At 40.7% G+C, this 20,539-nt stretch overlaps 1 protein-coding gene across 4 annotated transcripts in view; it reads left to right on the plus strand.

The window, feature by feature from the left end:
* Window positions 1-20,135, plus strand: part of sp3a (sp3a transcription factor) — a 60,022-nt gene extending 39,887 nt beyond the window's left edge. For all 4 annotated transcript variants that reach the window (XM_063052156.1, XM_063052157.1, XM_063052155.1 and 1 more), the window contains 3 exons: window positions 5,495-5,717; window positions 9,579-9,778; window positions 17,954-20,135. In XM_063052156.1, the coding sequence (XP_062908226.1) occupies window positions 5,495-5,717; window positions 9,579-9,778; window positions 17,954-18,282 (752 nt within the window). In that variant the 3' untranslated portion in view covers window positions 18,283-20,135. The remainder of the gene's footprint in view (window positions 1-5,494; window positions 5,718-9,578; window positions 9,779-17,953) is intronic.
* Window positions 20,136-20,539: the final 404 nt, after the last annotated feature.

A 20,539-nucleotide genomic window follows, 5' to 3' on the forward strand; every position in this document is an offset into this window, starting at 1 on the left:
ACCACAGACTCAACCTGGAAATTAACCTTTAGGGAATCCTGTACAATGTCTCCCAAGTCCCTTTGTGCATCAGTTTTTTTGTATTTTCTCTCCATTTAGAAAATAGCTAGCCCTTTCATTTCTTCTACCAAAGACCATACACTTCTGGACACTGTATTTTCTTTGCCCATTTTTTAAATCTGTCTAAGTCTTTCAATAGCCTCTTTACTTCCTCAAAACTACCTAACTCTCCACCTTTCTTTATATCGTTTGCAAACTTTGCAACAAAGCTGTCAATTCCATCTTCCAAATCATTGACATGTAATATAAAAGAATCGGTCCTAACACAGACCCCTGTTGAACATCACTAGTCACTGGTAGCCAACCAGAAATTCTTTGCCACCTCCTAATCAGCCATTGCATTATCCATGCTAGAATCTTTCCTGTAATACCATGGGCTCTTCGCTTGTTAAGCAGCCTCATGTGTGGCATCTTGTCTAAGGCCTTCTGAAAGTCCAAATAGACACCAACTGATTCTGGTTTGTCTATCCTGCTTGTTACTTTTTCAAATATATGGTTTAAGATAACTCTTAGTGATATGATGAAGAAAAAAAAGCATATAAAATTTTAGCTATTTTTGTTTTATTTCAAAGACATAAAATTGGTAATGAAAGTGAGCCACTTGATTTAATTAGTGTATACTATTCATTAGTACCATACTGATACCCTTCCCACTGTATTTCATCATACCTTAGCAATGTGTATTAGATGGTGTATCTGTACTCCAGTTCTACCACCAAGTAGAAATGTCATGAGTTTCTGATGTGATGTTCAAGGTCACTGGAGAAGCAACTGGATGACCTCAGGTTCATCCGGGAAAACGAGAGTTTTCTGGACAGGACCTACAGCGAGATCGTTACATCGAAGACACCGGAAGATAGAAGGGGGGCGACGATGAGGAAGGGATGGAGGCTTGGAGTACGGGATACCCTGGGGGATGTACTTCTTGAAAACAGGTTCACCCTCTTGGAAGCTGTCGGGACAGAAGTCATTGCCAGTCTAAGAGGCGGACAGGTCTGTGAGTCAAAAATTGGTGCTGAAGCAAAGCCAAGGAGACAGACGTCAGGCAGAACCGTGATAGTAGGGGACTCCATAGTGAGAGGTACAGAAAGGGGTTTCTGCGGCAACAGGCAGGATGGTGTGTTGCCTCCCTGGTGCCAGGATCAAGGACGTCACGGACCAATTGCAGAGCATCCTCAAGGGTGAAGGTGAACAGCCAGAAGTAGTAGTACATGTTGGCACAAATGACATCAGGAAGAGGAGGAAAGGAATTCTGCAGCGTGACTTCAGAGAACTCGGAAGAAGACTGAAAAGCAGGACCTCCAGGGTGGTTATCTCCGGTTTGCTTCCAGTTCCTCGTGCTAGTGAGGGCAGGAACAGGGAGATAGGGGATCTGAATGTGTGGCTCAGGAGCTGGTGCGGGAGGCAGGGATTTAGATTCTTGGACCACTGGGATCTGTTTTGGGGTAAGGATGAATTATACAAAAGGGCCGGGTTGCACCTTAACAGGCGGGGGACCAGCATTCTGGCAGGCAGGTTTGCCACTGCTACATGGGTGTGTTTAAACTATATAGTGGGGGGGAGGAGAGGAAATATAAGGATAGAGTTAAAGGGAAAGAGAGAATCAGGAAAGTTAAGAAAGACAACAGAATTAGCGGGGCAGAAAGCTCAGGAAAGGATCGGAGAGTATGGCCAAGTGTAATAGGAATCGATGTGAAAGGTGAGGGGAGTAATGAATTAAAAGTACAGGTGTCCCCCGCTTTTCGAACGTTCGCTTTACGAAAGAAAGACCTACATTAGTTCCCTGTTTTCACTAACAGAAGGTGTTTTCACTGTTATGAAGAAAGGCAGCGTGCGCCCCGAACAGCCGCTCTCCCTCGGATTCGGAACTGCATTCTCGCCAGGCATTGCTTAAGCACATGCTGTGAGCAGCGGTTTGCAAGATGAGTTCTAAGGTATTGGAAAAGCCTGAAAGAGCTTGTAAGGATGTTACACTTAGCGTAAAACTAGACATAATTAAGCGTTTCGATCGTGGTGAACGAAGTAAGGACAAAGTGAGTTTGGCTTGTGGAAGCTGAGGAAGATGATGTTGAAGAGGTTTTGGCATTCCATGACCAAGAACTGAGATGAAGAGCTGATGCAATTGGAAGAGGAAAGGATAACAATTGAAACCGAATGAGTAATGATAAAGTACGGTTTAGTGCATATTTGCAAGATGGTTTGAGTCCTTACAAAGAACTATATGATAGAAAAATGTGCGAGGCTCAGCAGTCAAGCAAGCCTTCCACATCAGACGACGAACCTCGACCTTCCACATCGAGGCAGGCAGAGATAGAAGAAGATGACCTGCTTGCCCTAATGGAAACAGACGACGATGAGATGACACCCCAGTGTCCCACCACCTCATCCCCCAGGCCGCAGACAGATACCGATTCGTGGAGAATGCAGCAGTAGCCGGGAGGCACCCACCACATCTTTAAGAAAAAAGCCAAAATAAACAAGCTAATTAATTAGGTGCCGCTCGGCACGTAAGTGTCAGCCCAGATCAGAGGCGATTGCCAATTGTGTCACCTCTGATCTGGGCCGACAATTACGTGCCGAGCGGCACCTAATTAATTAGCTTGTTTATTTCGGCTTTTTTCTTAAAGATGTGCTGTGTGCCTCCCGGCTACCGCTGCACCACTGCATGCTTCGCAGATCGATATCAGTTCGCTGCCTGGAGGGTGGGGGCCACTGCACCACCCAAACTCCGACTCAGTTTGACACACCACCATCAGTGTGCTCGCTGTCTTCCCGATTCCCATAAGTGATACTGCACTGTACATACATTATTTCAATTTTATGTAGGCTGTGTATTTTTACGTGTTATTTGGTATGATTTGGCAGCTTCATAGCTTAAAGGTTACTGGAGAGCACTTGCGCCGTGTTTTTGTCGACAGCGCTTGCGTGAGATTTTCGCTACAGAGAACAGTTCAGGCAATGATTGTGGAAAAATATTTCTACTTTATATAGGCTGTGTATTTATCATATCATTCCTGCTTTTACTATATGTTACTGTTATTTTAGGTTTTATGTGTTATTTGGCATGATTTGGTAGGTTATTTTTGGGTCTGCGAACGCTCACAAACTTTTCCCATATAAATATATGGTAATTGCTTCTTCGCTTTAAGACATTCCGGCTTATGAACCGTTTCATAGGAACGCTCTACCTTCGGATGGCGGGAGAAACCTGTATTATATATGAATGCACGAAGTATAAGAAATAAAGCAGATGAGCTTGAGGCTCAGTTGGAAAAGGGGAAGTACAACGAGATCTTGGTGTCCTTGTTCATCAGTCACTGAAAGTAAGCATGCAGGTACAGCAGGCAGTGAAGAAAGCTAATGGCATGTTGGCCTTCATAACAAGGGGAGTTGAGTATAGGAGCAAAGAGGTCCTTCTGCAGTTGTACAGGGCCCTGGTGAGACCACACCTGGAGTACTGTGTATAGTTTTGGTCTCCAAATTTGAGGAAGGATATTCTTGCTATTGAGGGAGTGCAGCGGAGGTTCACGAGGTTAATTCCTGGGATGGCAGGTCTGTCATATGTTGAAAGATTGGAGCAACTGGGCTTGTATACACTGGAATTTAGACAGATGAGAGGGGACCTGATTGAAACATATAAGATTATTCAGGGATTGGACACGCTAGAGGCAGGAAACATGTTCCCAATGTTGGGGGAGTCCAGAACCAGAGGCCACAATTTGAGAATAAGGGGTAGGGCATTTAGAACGGAGTTGAGGAAAAACTTTTTCACCCAGAGAGTTGTGGATGTGTGGAATGCTCTGCCTCAGAAGGCAGTGGAGGCCAATTCTCTGGATGCTTTCAAGAAAGAGTTAGATAGAGCTCTTAATGATAGCGGAGTGAAGGGATATGGGGAGAAGGCAGGAACAGTACTGATTGTGGATGATCAGCCATAATCACAGTGAATGGTGGTGCTGGCTCAAAGGGCCAAATGGCCTACTCCTGCAACTATTGTCTATTGCCTACCAGCAAACTGTCTTTCCCATACACTTCCAACAATTTTAAAAGACCATTTCCTCCAGGATGCTTTGCTTTGCTAATTTCTATTAACATCTATGCCACCAACACGTGTAATCAAAGGGTATACTATAGCTGCACTTTTGCCGCCACCTTTCTTACTATCTAGGAACCTGAACTTTTATTTAAGGATCAAACAGGCATTTACACCTTTCTGTTTAATACATTGCACACACTACAAACTGTAATGGGGTGGATGGTAACGTAATGGTTCGCACAATGCTTTACAGTACAGGTGACCTGGGTTCAAATCCCTCCACTGCCTATAAGGAGTTTGCATGTTCTCACGTGGGTTTCTGGTTTAATCAGTGCTCCAGTTTCCTCCCACAGTCCAGTCCAAAGGTTGGTAGGTTAATTGGTCATTGTAAATTGTCTTGTGATGAGGCCAAGATTAGATCGGGGATCGCTGGGTGGTGTGACTCGAAGAGCAGGAAGGGTCTTTTCGGCACCATATCTCAATCAATCAATCAATCAATAAATAAATAAATAGCCATTGGCAAAAACCAAATGCCAAATAAGGGAGTGATTACAAGTTCTTTCAGTTCGGTACAGTACTGTTCCAAGATGTTTTCAACTCCTTATAAAGCCTTACAGAAACAGCACCTTGTTCTAAGATGAGGCATATTATAGCCTTCCAGATTCACCATTATTATCACATTTCTAATGCTCATGATTTTGCCTGTAGTTTCAGTTGTGTATACATCTGCTATTTATACCTCCCAATACCTCTCGTTCATTTAGCTCTTTATTTCTTCTGCCATCCATCCTTTCATCATTTATCCTGTCCCTTTTGTCAGTATTTGTATCAACATTTATTTCAAAAACTCCAGCAGTCACCGTTCTGATATGTTAACAAATTTTCTTTCGACAGGTGCTGACTAACTTGTATTTCGAGCATTTCTGCTTTTTTCCCTATATATCCAGCACTAAATATGTTTGAATCTGTTTTGAGATCTTCATGTACGATGCATTATTCAGGCATGAATTTAAGTTGCTTGATTATTGCACTGAGAGTATAGATAACATTACCAAATTTTAGGTTAAAACTAGCTGTTTTTTGAGTGCAGTCATTTGCTGAAAGTGGAAGATGACAATCTTAGATGTCAAGCTCAATCTTGTTTGTACAGTTGCAACAGAAGATTAGTTTTCTTTTGTGTCCAAATACTTGCAATTAAGTTGATTTCATGAATTTTATGACAATATGTCAGATTTAATTACATTGAAAGGCTCAATGTCTGCCAATAATTTTTTAAAATGAAAACTATTGAATAAAGTGTCCACATTTTAATGGGATATTGATTGATGAAAGTTTATTAAAAGAACTTTTGTTGTCTTGAAAATACATAGGTGAGATTGAACATGGCCTTATTTATTCCAGATATTCAAATAAAAGAAGAGGAGGATGATTCCGAATCCTGGCAACTAGCATCACAATCTTCTACAGTGACTAATGTGGGAAATGCATCAGTCCTTGGTTCCAGTGAGTTATCACAAGTATCTGTGAACCTGGATGAGGATGGAAGTGACCAGCAGTATCAACCAGGAAAACGGCTCCGCCGAGTTGCGTGTACCTGTCCTAACTGCAAGGACGTCTTGGGAAGGTACGATTATGCTTAATACAAATTCTTATTTGTTACCTTGAAACTCTCTTTTGCCTTGACTGCTTCATCACTGGGCTCACAGTTCTGAATTAACTCTTTAGAACTATATTGATTTGTTACGGAAATTAGTCTTGCTCCTTTAGAATTGTTCAGACTTTATTAGAAAGTCCACAGTGAATTAATTTGGTCTTAACTGATGATGCATAGTCAAGCTGTCAAAGACAGAGGATTTTGTTTTGTTTTAAGGGTTTAGGTAATTTTTTCCTTTTATTAGATATTTTTGTTGTACCATCAAAATCTGTCATTTATAAAACGATTTTAATGTGATTATTGGATATCCATTGTTGGCGATAGCTATTGGTCAGTGCTGAATTAAATTATCTGGAGGGTCCCATTCTTCCTCAAGATTTAGAGAAATAATAAATGTTTCCTTCTAAAGTGAAAATCATTACCCTAAATTATATTGTATAAGCTAAACTTGGGTATTTGCTAATTTAGAATTTGGCTACTGTGCAGCACTTTCAAAATAACATGGCAGTTAGATTGCCAACTATTGGATTTTCAGAGTACTACTGTAAATCAAATGCAAATAAGCTATTGTATACAAATTGAAATATAAACATTTTAATAACATTGTCCTTTTTAATCATCAATCTTAAATTTTATCTTGCATGGACTTCTTGGAAGTTCAGACACACATTGAGATTGCCTTTCATTGGAATGCTAAAGTCTGAAGCTCAGCCAAAACACTTTTTAGCAGTTCAGAATACAGCTCTGCTTAAATTGTCACAGGAGCCAGCTCTTTGAGATTTTAAGTTTCATTGCTTAAACAAAATGTTCATTTTTACAGTTTCTTTTTAAACTCACTAATTACAAGATGGAAAGAAAGCTTTCAACTCATCCATATTAGTTCAATCCAAAGTTAAATCAATCCAATTAATTCCATACCTTACTCTCGCAGCTATAAAAGATTTTGCTTCAGAGTACTAAATCAGTGCTTTTTGAATGGCTGGATTCTATCTGCTTCCACTACCCCTCATTTTACTGCATTTTGCCTCTACTGTGCTCACAATGTGTTGTGTACGAAGCTAGGCATGGAGTTAAACATCTTCTCAAAGCTCACCTGAGCCAGATGCTTTCTTCAAGCTTTTTAATGAGAAAACTTAATGAAACTGATGCAAGTCAAGTTAAACACATATTAGATTCCATACAGAATTGTGGCATGTCTGAATATACTAACATTATCAATTATTTACATAATCACTGTTAAACGAGGCAATACATACATACAACATTCTATAGCTATTGCGTGGACTAGAGTGGACTTGTGGCATGACGATAGTTTAATACTTCCTTCAAAGTACATCTACAAAATGTTTACCAATATTGAGAAACTCAAGACTCAGATATTGCTGTTTCAAGGGCAAATAAAGTGGATTGAGCTGGATGTCTTTCTACCATGTGTGCTTCAAGTGGAAATCCAAATTAACAGGAAATTATGTTTTTTTTTAAAAAAAGCTTGTAAATAGGAAGTGGTGTTTGTATAGAATGTACTGCATACAAAATGAACAGCACCTCTAGAGGCTGAATGCTGTCCCTTGATTTTAAATGCATCCATTATATCTCAGAATCGTACAGTACCTTCAGCCCACCAGGTTCACACTGACCTTCTTGTCAATCTTCACTAATCCTGTTTGCCTGCATTGAGACTGCATCTTTCGTGCCTTGCCTATTCAAGTATCTGTCTAAGTGCTGCTTCAACTTAGTAATTACACTGATTCCACCACCTCTGGCAGCACATTCCAGATATCAACATCATCCTGCCTTTCAGATCTCTTTTATAATTCCTTCCTCTGACCTTAAACCCATTCCCCCTTATTTTTGTTATCCCTAGCATGGCAAAAAGATTTTGATTCAATGTTTCCATAATCTTATGTACTTTTATATATCTTCTCTGCTCCATGGAAGCCACCCCAGTTTCTTCATTTTATCCTTTTACTTTGATTCCCCGTCACTCAAATCATTGTAAGAAAGTTAATGTCTTTGCAATTCCCAAACAAACCCTGTGAGTTTTTTTTCCTCATAGCTTTCCTTCTTGCTATTGTATAATCCTCACTTCATTTATCAGTAGGACTTTCTCTGGAAAAGCCCTCTCCACCTTTGCTTGCAACATGATCCCCATTGTCCCTCAAGTGTCAAACTTGCCCCATTTCAGTTGTTCTGTAATCAAAGCATTTCCAAGCAAGGGGATGGCTTCTACATATGTGGTAAAACTTACCTCACTGCACCTTTCTCAACATTGAGACAATATTAGTCAGTTGACTTGGGGGGAGTTTTGGATGAGTTGTAACTTGTAGATAGGTATTAGAATGATGAAAGCGCTTATGTTTTGCCTACTGAAATACATCCACTGATTTTTTTTGTGGCTTTTTCCCCACATAACCTCACTGTCCATTTGAATTCCAAGCTGAGACTTGACTCTGATTGCTATCAATTAGAACTGAGTGTTTGTAAACTATTGTAGACACCTTACGTAATGGAAACTTGAGTTTCAAAAGAACTTGACAGGTTATGTAGCATCTGATTGACACTGAAATGCTTCCACCCTCTAATCAATGTTTCAGATTAATGAACCTTTATCAGAGTTAGAAAATATGCTTATTTTCTCACTTTTCTACATAAGCAGTGTCATTGACCTTAAAGACGGATTCTGTTTCTGACTTGGTGCTGTCTGACTTGCTTCATGATTCTGGCACTTTGCGTTTTTTTTGTTTTAGGTTCTCAACATCTGTAGATATTTACTCCCAAGACCCTGCCTCTAGTGCTCGTCCCCTCCTACTTTGGTCATCCAAAATCTTTGTCCTTCGTTCAGTTTCTTAGTCCCAGTCCACTGTTTAAATCCTTCCATATTTTCATCTCTCATTTTAATTCTTCTTTAGTTTTGTTCCTCAATTTCAAATGGTGATATGGTTTCAACTGTTAGTCCTAATCAGATTTAATCGTGTATCTTTTGCCTATTTTCCTCAGATCTTCATGTTCTGTACATCAAGGACACAGTATCATGCTAAGTGTCCATCATTCTGGGCACCAAACTGAATTTTCTGTATCCAGTCTATATCATAGGATGTGGAAGACATTCATCAGGATGTTGTATTACATGCAAGCAGAGTTATGACGAACTTGGATTGTTTTCTCTGGAGCAGTAAAAGCATAAGGATAACTGAATAAACGTATATAAAATTATGCAAGATGTAGATGGGTTGGATGGTTAGGATGTTATTCACAAGTTGGAAATGTTAAATGTTGGAAGGCATGGCTTTAAGGCAGGGATTCCCAACCTGGTATTCACGGATCCTTGGTAATGGTAGGGCTTCATGGTATTAAAAAAAATGTTGGGGACCCTGTAGTTTGACGTGTGAGGGAGGTGTAAAGGAGGCAAGGCAATTTAAAAAAAAAAAAAAATTTAATTCTTTTTGGAATGGTGATAGGTACATGGATCACGTTACCAGGATAGGTTGTGGAAACAGATATGATAGCGGCATTTAGACAGGCGTGTGTACAGGCAGGGAAAGGTGAGACATAAATAATATGCAAGCAGATGTGATTAGTTTAACAGCATCATGTTCAGTATAGACGGTGTGGGCTGGTGGGTCTTCCTGTGCTACACTGTTTTGTGTTGATGGTAAATAGCTGAATTTCAGTACTTGTATAGAATGTGTGTCGATATCAGTTGCTGTTACTATTTAATTCAGTTGCTTTTGAATCTGTAAGAATACTTAAAAATATTATTAAACATATTCAGAATTCATAGAAAAGGACTGAAATCTGTCAATAATATTTGAACTTGTTTCTTTTCCACAGATCCTCTGGTAACTTGGGAAAGAAGAAACAGCATATATGCCATTTTCCAGGTTGTGGAAAGACTTACGGAAAAACATCCCACCTTAGAGCTCATCTTCGATGGCACACAGGAGAACGACCTTTTGTGTGTAACTGGGTTTTTTGTGGGAAACGATTCACTCGCAGTGATGAGCTACAACGTCACAGAAAAACACACACAGGTCAATTTCATATTTCTGCCTTTTTAAGATAATGATGTAGTGGAACTTCAAGTATCTTGACATAAGTTACTGGTTATCCCTTATGACTTCCCACTTGTTCCCAGCAGAGTTCTCGTTAGGATTTAGATTTTAGCAATTTGTTTTTACAGGCACCATTATGCATGCAATACAATGGCTAAACATCAAAAATAATTTTTCTAATTAGATTATTTATGCTAAGTCAGCTGTGAACTAATAAGATTAAATTTCAGTGAAGGTTGCTAAATATTTTTCAGCTGGAGTTAAATCCCTCCAGTCTGAAGAAGGAACAGTTTATTACAGATTCTAGTTTTCTATGTGACAGGCAGTTATCAAACCATGTTAACACACTTCGTCCAACACCATGAGCTCTTAATTTATGCTATGGCTTCCTACATGACACTTTGCCAAATGACTTTTGAAAATGTAAAAGCTTTATATCTATATGTATCCCTTTTACGACTCCTGTTACATCCTCAAATAATTTAGGCTGTTTTATCAAATATGATTTACCTTTCTTAAATCCATGTTGACTACTTTTCATTATATTGAGTTTCCTGAAATAGTAATTCCCTCTTTATTTAATGATCTAAGCATCTTGCCAGCAGTGAATGGTAATCTAACTGGCCTGGAATTCTCTGTCCCTTTTTTTTTTGGAAGAAGTTGAGTCACATTGGTTCTTTTTCACTCCTGCTTCCCTTCTGCGTATAGACCGTGTCCAGACATGGTTTACTTACTTTAAGAACCTGCTGGGAAGCCCTCCAACGATCACAGAACAAGAAGAGGACATACCCACAATACTAACGCAAGTGGACATCGATGATGGCCCATTCACCATTGAGGAACTGAAGAAGGCCAAATATGCACTCAAACAGGGCAGGAGCGCTGTGTCCTAAAGAACTGCGACCTGGGCGATATCTTGCTGGACATATGTAATACGGCACTGATGAAAGGCGACAAACCAGAACAGTGGTTGCTCTCAAACATTATCCCAGTCTCCAAGTCTGGATCCCTCACGAAGACAGATAACTACCGCGGTATCAGCTTGACCTCATCTTAGCAAAGCTATACAATTGGGTGATGTTGAACAGGATTCGCACTGCCATTGGCCCTAAGCTAAGATTTAGTCAGAATGGTTTTCGGCAGAAGCGCACAACAGTAGTGCAGATACTTGCTGTCTGTAAAATTATCGAGGACTCCATTCACCGAGGTAAAATGCTGAAGATCCTGAAAGCTTACGGAGTGCCAGACCATCTACTGAGAGCAATAGAGTCCAGCTATACCAAAACCATGGCGAAAGTTGTATCACCAGACGGAGAAACAGCAGTGTTCGAGCTCCTAGCTGCTATGCTGCAAGGAGACACTCTGGCACCCTACATCTTTATAATCGTCCTTGATTATGCTCTATGTCAAGCTACCAAAGATCGTGACAAGCTTGGTTTTACAATAAAACCAGGGTGAACCAAAAGGGTCAGACCAGTTATGCTTACAGATCTCAATTTTGCAGATGACATAGTCCTGCTCTCTGACTAGATGGAGGAAGCACAGCAGCAACTAACAAAAGTGGAAATTGAGTGCAATAAAGTTGGACTTCACCTAAGCACTAAAAAGAGAGTACATGGCGTTTAACTGCGACGAAGGTACTCTCAAGACCATAAAGAATGATACCATTAAAGTCTTTGACTACAAGTACCTCGGGTCAAGAATGATGAGTTCGGAGAAGGACATAAAGATACGGAAGGCACTGGCGTGGAGGGCTATGAATGACATGAAGGAAATCTGGAAGTCAAACCTGACCAGAGGGCTTAAAAAAGAGGATTTTCATAGCAGTGATAGAGTCCATTCTCACATACGGATGCGAGACGTGGACACTCCCAAGACTATGCAAAAGTCTCTAGATGGTTGCTATACACGAATGCTTCGGATGGCTCTTGACGTGAGTTGGCAAGAGCACATGGCGAATGTCGAGCTCTATGATGACCTATCGATGCTCACCACTAAAATCAAGGCGAGAAGACTGCAACTAGCGGGACACCGTCTATGCCACACCGAGCTACCTGCCAGCTTAGTCATCATATGGGAGCCCAAGCATGGGAGGATGAACCCTGGGCACCCTCCCAAGACTATGGTCAACACGCTCCTAGAAGACAGCAGCGTGGCTAATGTAGATGAACTAAACACACTGATGAGGGAGAAGTGGAGAGTCCGTCATTCTGCCCGACACCGGCCCCCTAGGCTTGAGTCGACGTAGTAGTAGTATAGCTGATTTTGAAACATTCAATCAATGGGTCCACAAAAAAAATCCAGCAAGTGGATTTAACACGGTTTTCACTCACGGAACAGCCACTTGCTGGATTTTTTTTTGTTTTTGGCACCATTCTTTGTAAACTCCAGAATCTGTTGTGCGTAAAAATCCCAGGAGATCAGTAGTTTCTGAGATACTCAAATCACCTTGGGTGGCACCTAATTAATTAGCTTGTTTATCTCGGCTTTTTTCTTAGAGGTGCCAGATACATTCCAGAGCGCTCCGGCTACCACTGAACCCCGGTTGGTATTGCAGAAAAACGGAATGGTAGCAGTGGTTAGCATAACTCTATTACAGCGCCATTGCCCCGTGTTCAGCTTTACCCCTCCATGTAAGGAGTTGTATGTTCTCCACAAAACCTGGTGAATTTGCTCTGAGGTTCCTCCCATATTCCAAAGATGTACGGGTTAATGACTTAATTGGGTGTAATTGGACAATACGGCTGAGTGGGCCAGAAGGGTCCGTTGCTGTCAGTCACAGAGCACTACAGTGCAGAAACAGGCCATTTGGCCTATTTAGTCCATTCAGAGGAACGACCATCTACCACCACTCTCTAGCTTCTCCTGCAAAACCGATGTCGAATCCAGTGTACTACCTCATCCTGAATGGCAAGTGACCAAACCTTCTTGATGACCATCCCATGCAGGACCTTATTACTAATGACCATGAGACAATATCCAGTGTCTTTCTTTCATCAACTTTCCTGGTAACCTCCTCAAAACTCTTAAGATTGTATCGATGCTACCTATCATCTTCAAACAGATGCTGATTATTCATAATCAGGCCCTGTGTATCTAAATACTTAGAATATCTTCCAGTAATTTATACTTTGCTGATGTCAGGCTCACCGGCCTATAATTTTCCAGCTTATTCATTGCGCTTTTCTTAAATAATGGAACAACATTAGCTTTCCTTTAATCCTCTGGTACCTTGCCTGTGGACATTTTTAAAATATCTGCTGGCGCCCCTGCAATTTCTGCACTAGTTTCCCACCTTGTCAGCCCCGGGAATTTATCTACTCTAACTTGCCTCAAGACAGCAAGCACCTCCTCCTCTGTCTCACTGCTGTTTTGCCTCAGTTCTATAGACTCTGTGTGTATCTCCCAAATAAATACAGATTCAAAAAATCCATTTAAGATCTTCCCCATCAATTTTGATCCTTCCTGTCCATTTGCTATTAATATAATCAGCATGGCTTTGTCAAGGGCAGGTCATGCCTTACAAGCTTGATTGAGTTCTTTGAGGATGTAACAAAACACATTGAGGGTAGAGCAGTGGATGTAGTGTATATGGATTTCAGTAAGGCATTTGATAAGATTCCCCATGCAAGGCTCCTTCAGAAAGTAAGGAGGCATGGGATCCAAAGAGACCTTGCTTTGTGGATCCAGAATTGGCTTGCCCACAGAAGGCAAAGAGTGGTTGTGGATGGTTCATATTCTGCATGGAGGTCGATGACCAGTGGTGTTCCACAGGGATCTGTTCTGGGACCCCTTCTCTTCGTGGTTTTTATAAATGGCCTGGTTGAAGAAGTGGAAGGATGGGTTAGTAAATTTGATAACACAAAGGTTGGGGGTGTTGTGGGTTGTCAGAGGTTACAGCAGGACAGCAATAGGATGCGGTCAGTGGCAGATGGACTTCAACCCAGATGAGTTAAATCGTGGTTGAAGGGTGGTTGTAGTTGGGAGCTGAACGTCCAAGTTTACTTTTTATATCGGAGGGATAGGAAGGTAGGCAGAGGGGGTGGTGTGGCTCTACTGGTGAAGAATGGCATCAAATCAGTAGAAAGATGTGACATAGGATCGGAAGATATTGAATCCTTGTGGGTTGAGTTAAGAAACTGCAAGGGTAAAAGGCTGTTGATGGCAGTTATATACAGGCCTCCTAACAGTGGCTGGGAGGTGGACTACAGGTTATAACAGGAAATAGAAAAGGCGAGTCAAAATGGCAGTGTTGTGGTATTCATGGGAGATTTTAACATGCAGGTCAAATGGGGAAAATCAGATTGGTAATCGATCTCAAGAGAGTGAGTTTGTTGAATGCCTAAGAGATAGCTTTTTAAAGCAGTTTGTCGTTGAGCCTACTAGGAGATCAGCTATACTGGATTGGGTGTTATGTAATGAACCGGAGGTGATTAGGAAGCTTAAGCTAAAAGAATCCTTAGGAACCAGTGATTACCATATAATTGAGTTCAACTCAAAATTTGATAGGGAGAAAGTGAAGTCTGATGTAGCAGTATCTCGGTGGAGTAAGGGAAATTACAGTGGTATGAGAGAGGAGTTGGCCAAAGTAAACTGGAAGGAACTGCTGGCAGGGATGTCAGCAGAGCAGCAATGGCGTGTGTTTCTGGGAAAAATAAGGAAGGTGCAGGACATGTATTCCAAAAATGAAGAGATACTCAAATGGTAAAATAGTACAACCATGGCTGACAAGGGAGGTCAAAGCAATTGTAAAAGCAAAAGAAATGGCGTACATCAAAACAAAAATTAGTGGGAAGATAGAAGATTGGTTGAGTCGGCAGTGAGGAAGGCAAATGCAATGTTAGCATTCATTTCAAGAGGTCTAGAATACAAGAGCAAGGATGTGATGCTGGGGCTTTATAAGGTACAGGTGAGGCTTCACCTTGAGTATTGTGAACAGTTTTTGGGTTCCACATCTTAAAAGAGATATGCTGACATTGTAGAGGGTCCAGAGGTGGTTCAGAAGGATAATTCCAGGAATGAAAGGGTTATACGAGGAACATTTGATGGCTCTGGGTCTGTACTCATTGGAATTCAGAAGGATGGGGGTGCGGGGTGGATCTCATTGAAACCTTTCGAACGTTGAAAGGCCTAGACAGAGCAGATGTGGAAAGGATGTTTCCCATGGTGAGAGAGTCTAAGTCAAGGGCACAGCCTCAGGATAGAGGGCCACCCTTTCAAAACAGAGATGCAGAGAAATTTCTGTAGCCAAAGGGTGGTAAATTTGTGGAATTTATTGCCACAGGCAGCTGTGGAGGCCAGGTCGTTGGGTGTATTTAAGGCAGAGATTGATCGGTTCTTGATTGGACATGGCATCAAAGGTTATGGGGAGAAGGCTGGGAAATGGGGTAGAGGAGGAGGGGGAAAAATAAAGGATCAGTTATGATTGAATGGCAGAGCAGACTTGATGGGCCAAGTGGCCTGATTCTGCTTCTGTGTCTTGTGGTCTTATAAGTGTGATTTTGGTAGGTCAAATATGATGACAGAAGATTGGCTGTGTGGAGGATCAGAGGGATCTTGGGGTCCGAGCCCATAGGATACTCAAAGCTGCTTCGCAGGTTGACTCTGTGGTTAAGAAGTCATACGGTGCATTGGTCTTCATCAATCATGGGATTGAATTTAGGAGCTGAGAGGTAATGTTGCAGCTATATAGGACTCTGGTCAGACCCCACTTGGAGTACTGTGCTCAGTTCTGGTCACCTCACTATAGGAAGGATGTAGAAACCATAGAAACGGTGCAGAGGAGATTTACAAAGATGTTGTCTGGATTGGGGAGCATGCCTTATCAGAATAGGTTGAGTGAACTCAGCGTTTTTTCCTTGGAGCGACAGAGGATGAGAGGTGACCTGATAGAGGTGTATAAGATGATGAGAGGCATTGATCGTGTGGATAGTCAGAAGCTTTTTCCCAGGACTGAACTGGCTAGCACGAGAGGGCATAGTTTTAAGGTGCTTGGAAATAGGCACAGAGGAGATGTCAAGGGTAAGTTTTTTACACAGAGAGTGGTGAGTGCGTGGAATGGGCTGCCGGCGACGGTGGTGGAGGCAGATATGATAGGGTCTTCTAAGAGACTCCCGGATTGGTACATGGAGCTCAGAAAGATAGAGGGCAATGGGTAAGCCCTAGGTAATTTCTAAGGTAAGGGCTGTTCGGCACAGCTTTGTGGGCCAAAGGGCCTGTATTGTGCTGTAGGTTTTTCTATGTTTCTAAGCATAGTCTGATTAGGGATAGTCAGCTTGGCTTTGTGATGAGCAGGTCATGCCTCATGAGCTTGAACAAATTCTTTTCAGAAGTGACAAAATAAATTGATGAAGATAGAGCAGAGGATGCGATGTACATTGATTTTAGTAAGGTGTTTGAAAAGGTTCCCCGTGATAGAAAGTCAGGAGGCATGGGATCCAGGGAGACTTGGCTGCGTGGATTCAGAATTAGCTTGCCCATATAAGACAAGGTGGTAGTAGATGAAGTATATTCTGCCTGGAGATCAGTGACCAATGATGTTCCACGAGAATCTGTTCTGGGATCCTCTCCTATTTGTGATTTTTTTTTTAATTTAATGGCTTGGATGAGGATGTGGAAAGGTCGTGTTGGTAAGTTTACAGATGACACGAAGGTTGGTGGTGGTGTGGATAGTGTCGAAGGTTGTTGTAGGTTACAACAGGACATTGATAGGATACAGAGCTTGGCTAACTGGCAGATAGAGTTCAATCCAGAAAAGGGTGAAGTGATACACTTTGGAAGGTCAAAGATGAAGAAAGAGTACAAGGTTAGTGGTGGGGTTCTTAGGATTGTGGAGAACAGGGATATTGGGGTCCACACCCATAGATCCCTCAAAGTTGCTGTGCAGGTTTGTTGAGGTGTATAGTGTGTTGGCCTTAATTATGCGGAAATTGAGTCCAAGAGCCATGAGTAAATGTTGCAGCTTTATAATTATAAACTCTGGTTAGACCCCTTTTTGGAGTATTGTGTTCAGTTCTGGTGGTCTCATTATAGGATGAATGTGGAAGCATTAGAGAGGTAACAGAGGATATTGACCAGGCCTGGTTTAGAAAGCATGTGTTAGGATAGGTTGAGCTAGCTAGGACGTTTCTCTTTGGAGCAAAGGGGAGCGAGAGGTAACTTGATAGACATATATAAGATGATGCATATTCTACCTGCAAGTTGGTGACCAATGATGTCCTGCAGGGATCTGTATCTTGTACTTATCTACCAAGTTACCTCTTGTCCTGCTTTGTTTCAAAGAGAAAAGCCCTAGTCAGCTCAGCCTATCCTCAGTACACATGTTTTTTAAGTCGGGCAGTATCCTGGCCAATCTTCTCTGTACTCTCTCTAACACTTAAATAGAGTAGACAGCCAGTGAATTTCCCCCCAGGCAGAAATTGTCATTAATAGGGGGCAGGGAGACCCCAGTGATCCTCTCGGTGTTTTTACTCTCCTCTGTAGGGTGCTGCGGTCCAATGGTTTACAGCTTCTGTACCACCACATTGGTGTGCAGACAGGACACCCTTGATGGTGCTCTTGTAAAAAGTTGTTAGAATGGGGGTAGGGAGCCTTGCATGCCTCATTCTCCTCAGAAAATGTAGATGCTGTTGGACCACCTTGTTTAATGGAGGTCTTGTGGGTCTAGGTTAGATTGTCTGTTACGCGGACACACAGGAACTTTGTGCTCTTCACTCTCTCCATGACAGAGCCATTGATGTACAATGGAGAGTGGTCAACCTGCACTTCCTGAAGTTGACAATTACTACTTTTGTCTTGTTCACATTGAGACTCGGGTTATTGTTCTCACACCATTTGACAAGCCTCTCTCCCTCCTCTGCATGCTGGCTCATCGCTGCCGATGAGGCCAACCACTGTTGTATCTTCAGTGAACTTGAAGTGTTTTGAGCTGGGTCTAGTATTGTTATGAGTCAGTCTGAACAGCAGCAAGTTGAGTACACAGCCCTGGAGTGCACCACTGATCAGCATGTCATTGGGTGTTTCCTGCACTGCAGGACTGAGCAACGCTTTAAAAATATTATTTTATCTCTAAACTGCTCAATAATATAAAAATTGCAAGTATTTCTTTCAAAGATTTGTGATTTTGTTTTTTTTCCCCCTCCCCATCACATGCAGGTGAGAAAAAATTTGTCTGCCCAGAATGCTCCAAACGCTTCATAAGAAGTGACCATCTTTCAAAGCACATTAAAACACACCAGAACAAGAGGGGCAACCTTTCCAGCCATAATAGTGCAGCTATATCATCAATGGAAGTGACGTCCGCCTCAGATGTTGGTATCCTTGCGACAGGAGGAACTATTATGTCATCTGTAATAGCAAACATTCAGCAGGGCCATATGGAAGGGATTGGAACTGATCATTCTGATGGTGCAAATACTGAAGAAATGTTACATAATACAGATATACAGTTAGTCACGATTGGCGGGGATGACTGTATGGACTAAAATTTATAGAGAAATGATGTGTTAGTGATTTTATAAGAGCAAATGGCGAGTAAATTTTATGCTTTTTCTGCAGTCTTTTTATCAGTGTGATAAAAAAAAATTTCATCTATTATGGAAAAGTGAAATGTCACTAAAATGCCTTATTTTCTATGTATTTGTAATACAGTATTCATAATTATTGAACACTGGCAACGTTGCATGTACATTTTGCAGATGCTCACCACATGTAGCAATTTTCAAATATAGCACTCATGATAGATTATAAACACAGGAAAATAGCTATGCAAGACTGGGGGAATTCTTGAAATTAAGATTTGGGGTTGATGCAGTCCAGAATGGGAAAGTTAATGGGTATGTACATCTCGAACACAATCTATTGTGATATATCTGTTTTCTATAAAATTTCATAGCAATTTTCTAATTCACACATTACATTTTCTGATATAAGCATTTCAAACATAAAAGGGTTACTGGTCTCATTCTATAAGGTGATTAGTAAACTAGCTGTTTGTCAGTTCAGTGTCTAAGTAAGTACGCATTTCTGTGTGTTACTAAGCTCTTTATAAAAGAGGAATATTGTATAAATGGGAACTGAAGTCTTAATCTATTTTTTCAATTTATTAAAAGCCATTTTTTGCTAATGTTAAGGATCATCTGCCAAATAACTGTATTGATTATATTTAACCTTGAAGTTAAAAAGCGGCTACTAAATGAAGCTTCTTTGACACTTTGCAGATCCTTATGCATCTACCCTTTGTAATTTTCTATATTCAAGTTTTTACTATTTGTTGCGCATATATATATATATTCAGTTTGTATTTTTATTATGTATTTGTTAAGGCTACAGAGGTATTGCTTAACTATTTAATCTTCATCATCATTTCAGCACCAGAGAAATGGGGATAAAGATGCTACCTTTTGACATTTCTTTCTTTCCAAACCGTTGATGTGCAGTACTAGTAAAGATCACAGCATTTATCCCCAAAATATATGAGCAGTATCTTATGCCATTTTTTTAAAGTACTGAATCACCTCATAGTTTGTACCCTTTTGAAATTTATTTTTAACTGTCTTGCCCTTATTGTAATGAAATCAATTTTGCGGAATAAACATTCAGATTGCAATATAAACCAGCTTTGATGAACCATATTGTGGTTTCATTACTTTTATTTTGGTTCTTAGTGCTTGAACCACTGCTATGAAGGGATTATCAGTGTCACGTGATTAACATTATTCCTCAAGTGAAATAGTACTGTGTGCATAAAAGCACAACTATAGAATGAAATGTTTTTATGATGAATCTATTGATCATTGTTTCCATTTTTAATCCAGTTACTCGTTAGTCTGTGTAATATGATTGTCCAAAGCTCCCTCCAAAAAATAGATTGCACATCAGCATAGGACTTGAGATCTCCTGAGGTTTTCCTCAGTGAGAATTGTGATTTGTATAATTCCTTAAAAGTTTTTCACTCATCACAAAAATGTTAAATTGTATTGGATATATGGCCCTGAAACTAAGATATGTTATGTGCAAGTGCAACAGCTGAGATAACGTGTGTTATATGTGAAAATAACAGATAGTACCGTTCTGTAGTAATTGCTTTTAAAAGAAACTTTTAATGTTTTAAGAGTCAAGCAAAATTCTTTTGCATTCTAGAGCTAATTTAGATTATTTTTCCTATCTCTTCCACCCTCTCCCTTCCCTTCCCAAAAAAAGTTAGCTATTCTTTGAAACAATGAAGAAACTTGATTTTAAAATTAAATAAAAATATATACATACCATGTGGAAATTGTGTCTAGGGTTACATGTTCCTTCCAAATGTAAATTAAAATGCTAATAAAGTAAGATTATACTATCAAATTGCTGACCTTATTTAAATGTCATCACTATTCAGCATGGGTTTCCTCTGGGTGCTCTAGTTTCTTCCCACGTACCCAAAATGTGTGGGTTGATAGGTTAATTGGCAACTGTAATTTTTCCTTAGTGTGTAGGTTGATAAAAACGGGGTGTTCAGGAAATGTGTGAAGAAAATGAGATTAAACTGAACAGCTGATGGTCAGTGTGGATTTGTTGGGCTGCAGAATCTGTTTCTATGTTGCTTGACTCGAAGGCAAAAAATAGATCTGAAGCTTGGACAATGACCCTGTTTTATCTAAACCTGGAGGATGTACTTCCCAGAAAGAAGTCCAACACAACGATTGTTTTTTTTTATAATATTGCTGTTATGCAAAATTTTCTTGTATTGGGATTTAATGC

This window comes from Mobula hypostoma, chromosome 6 (assembly GCF_963921235.1).
Source record: "Mobula hypostoma chromosome 6, sMobHyp1.1, whole genome shotgun sequence".
Classification (NCBI taxonomy): Eukaryota; Metazoa; Chordata; class Chondrichthyes; order Myliobatiformes; family Myliobatidae; genus Mobula; species Mobula hypostoma.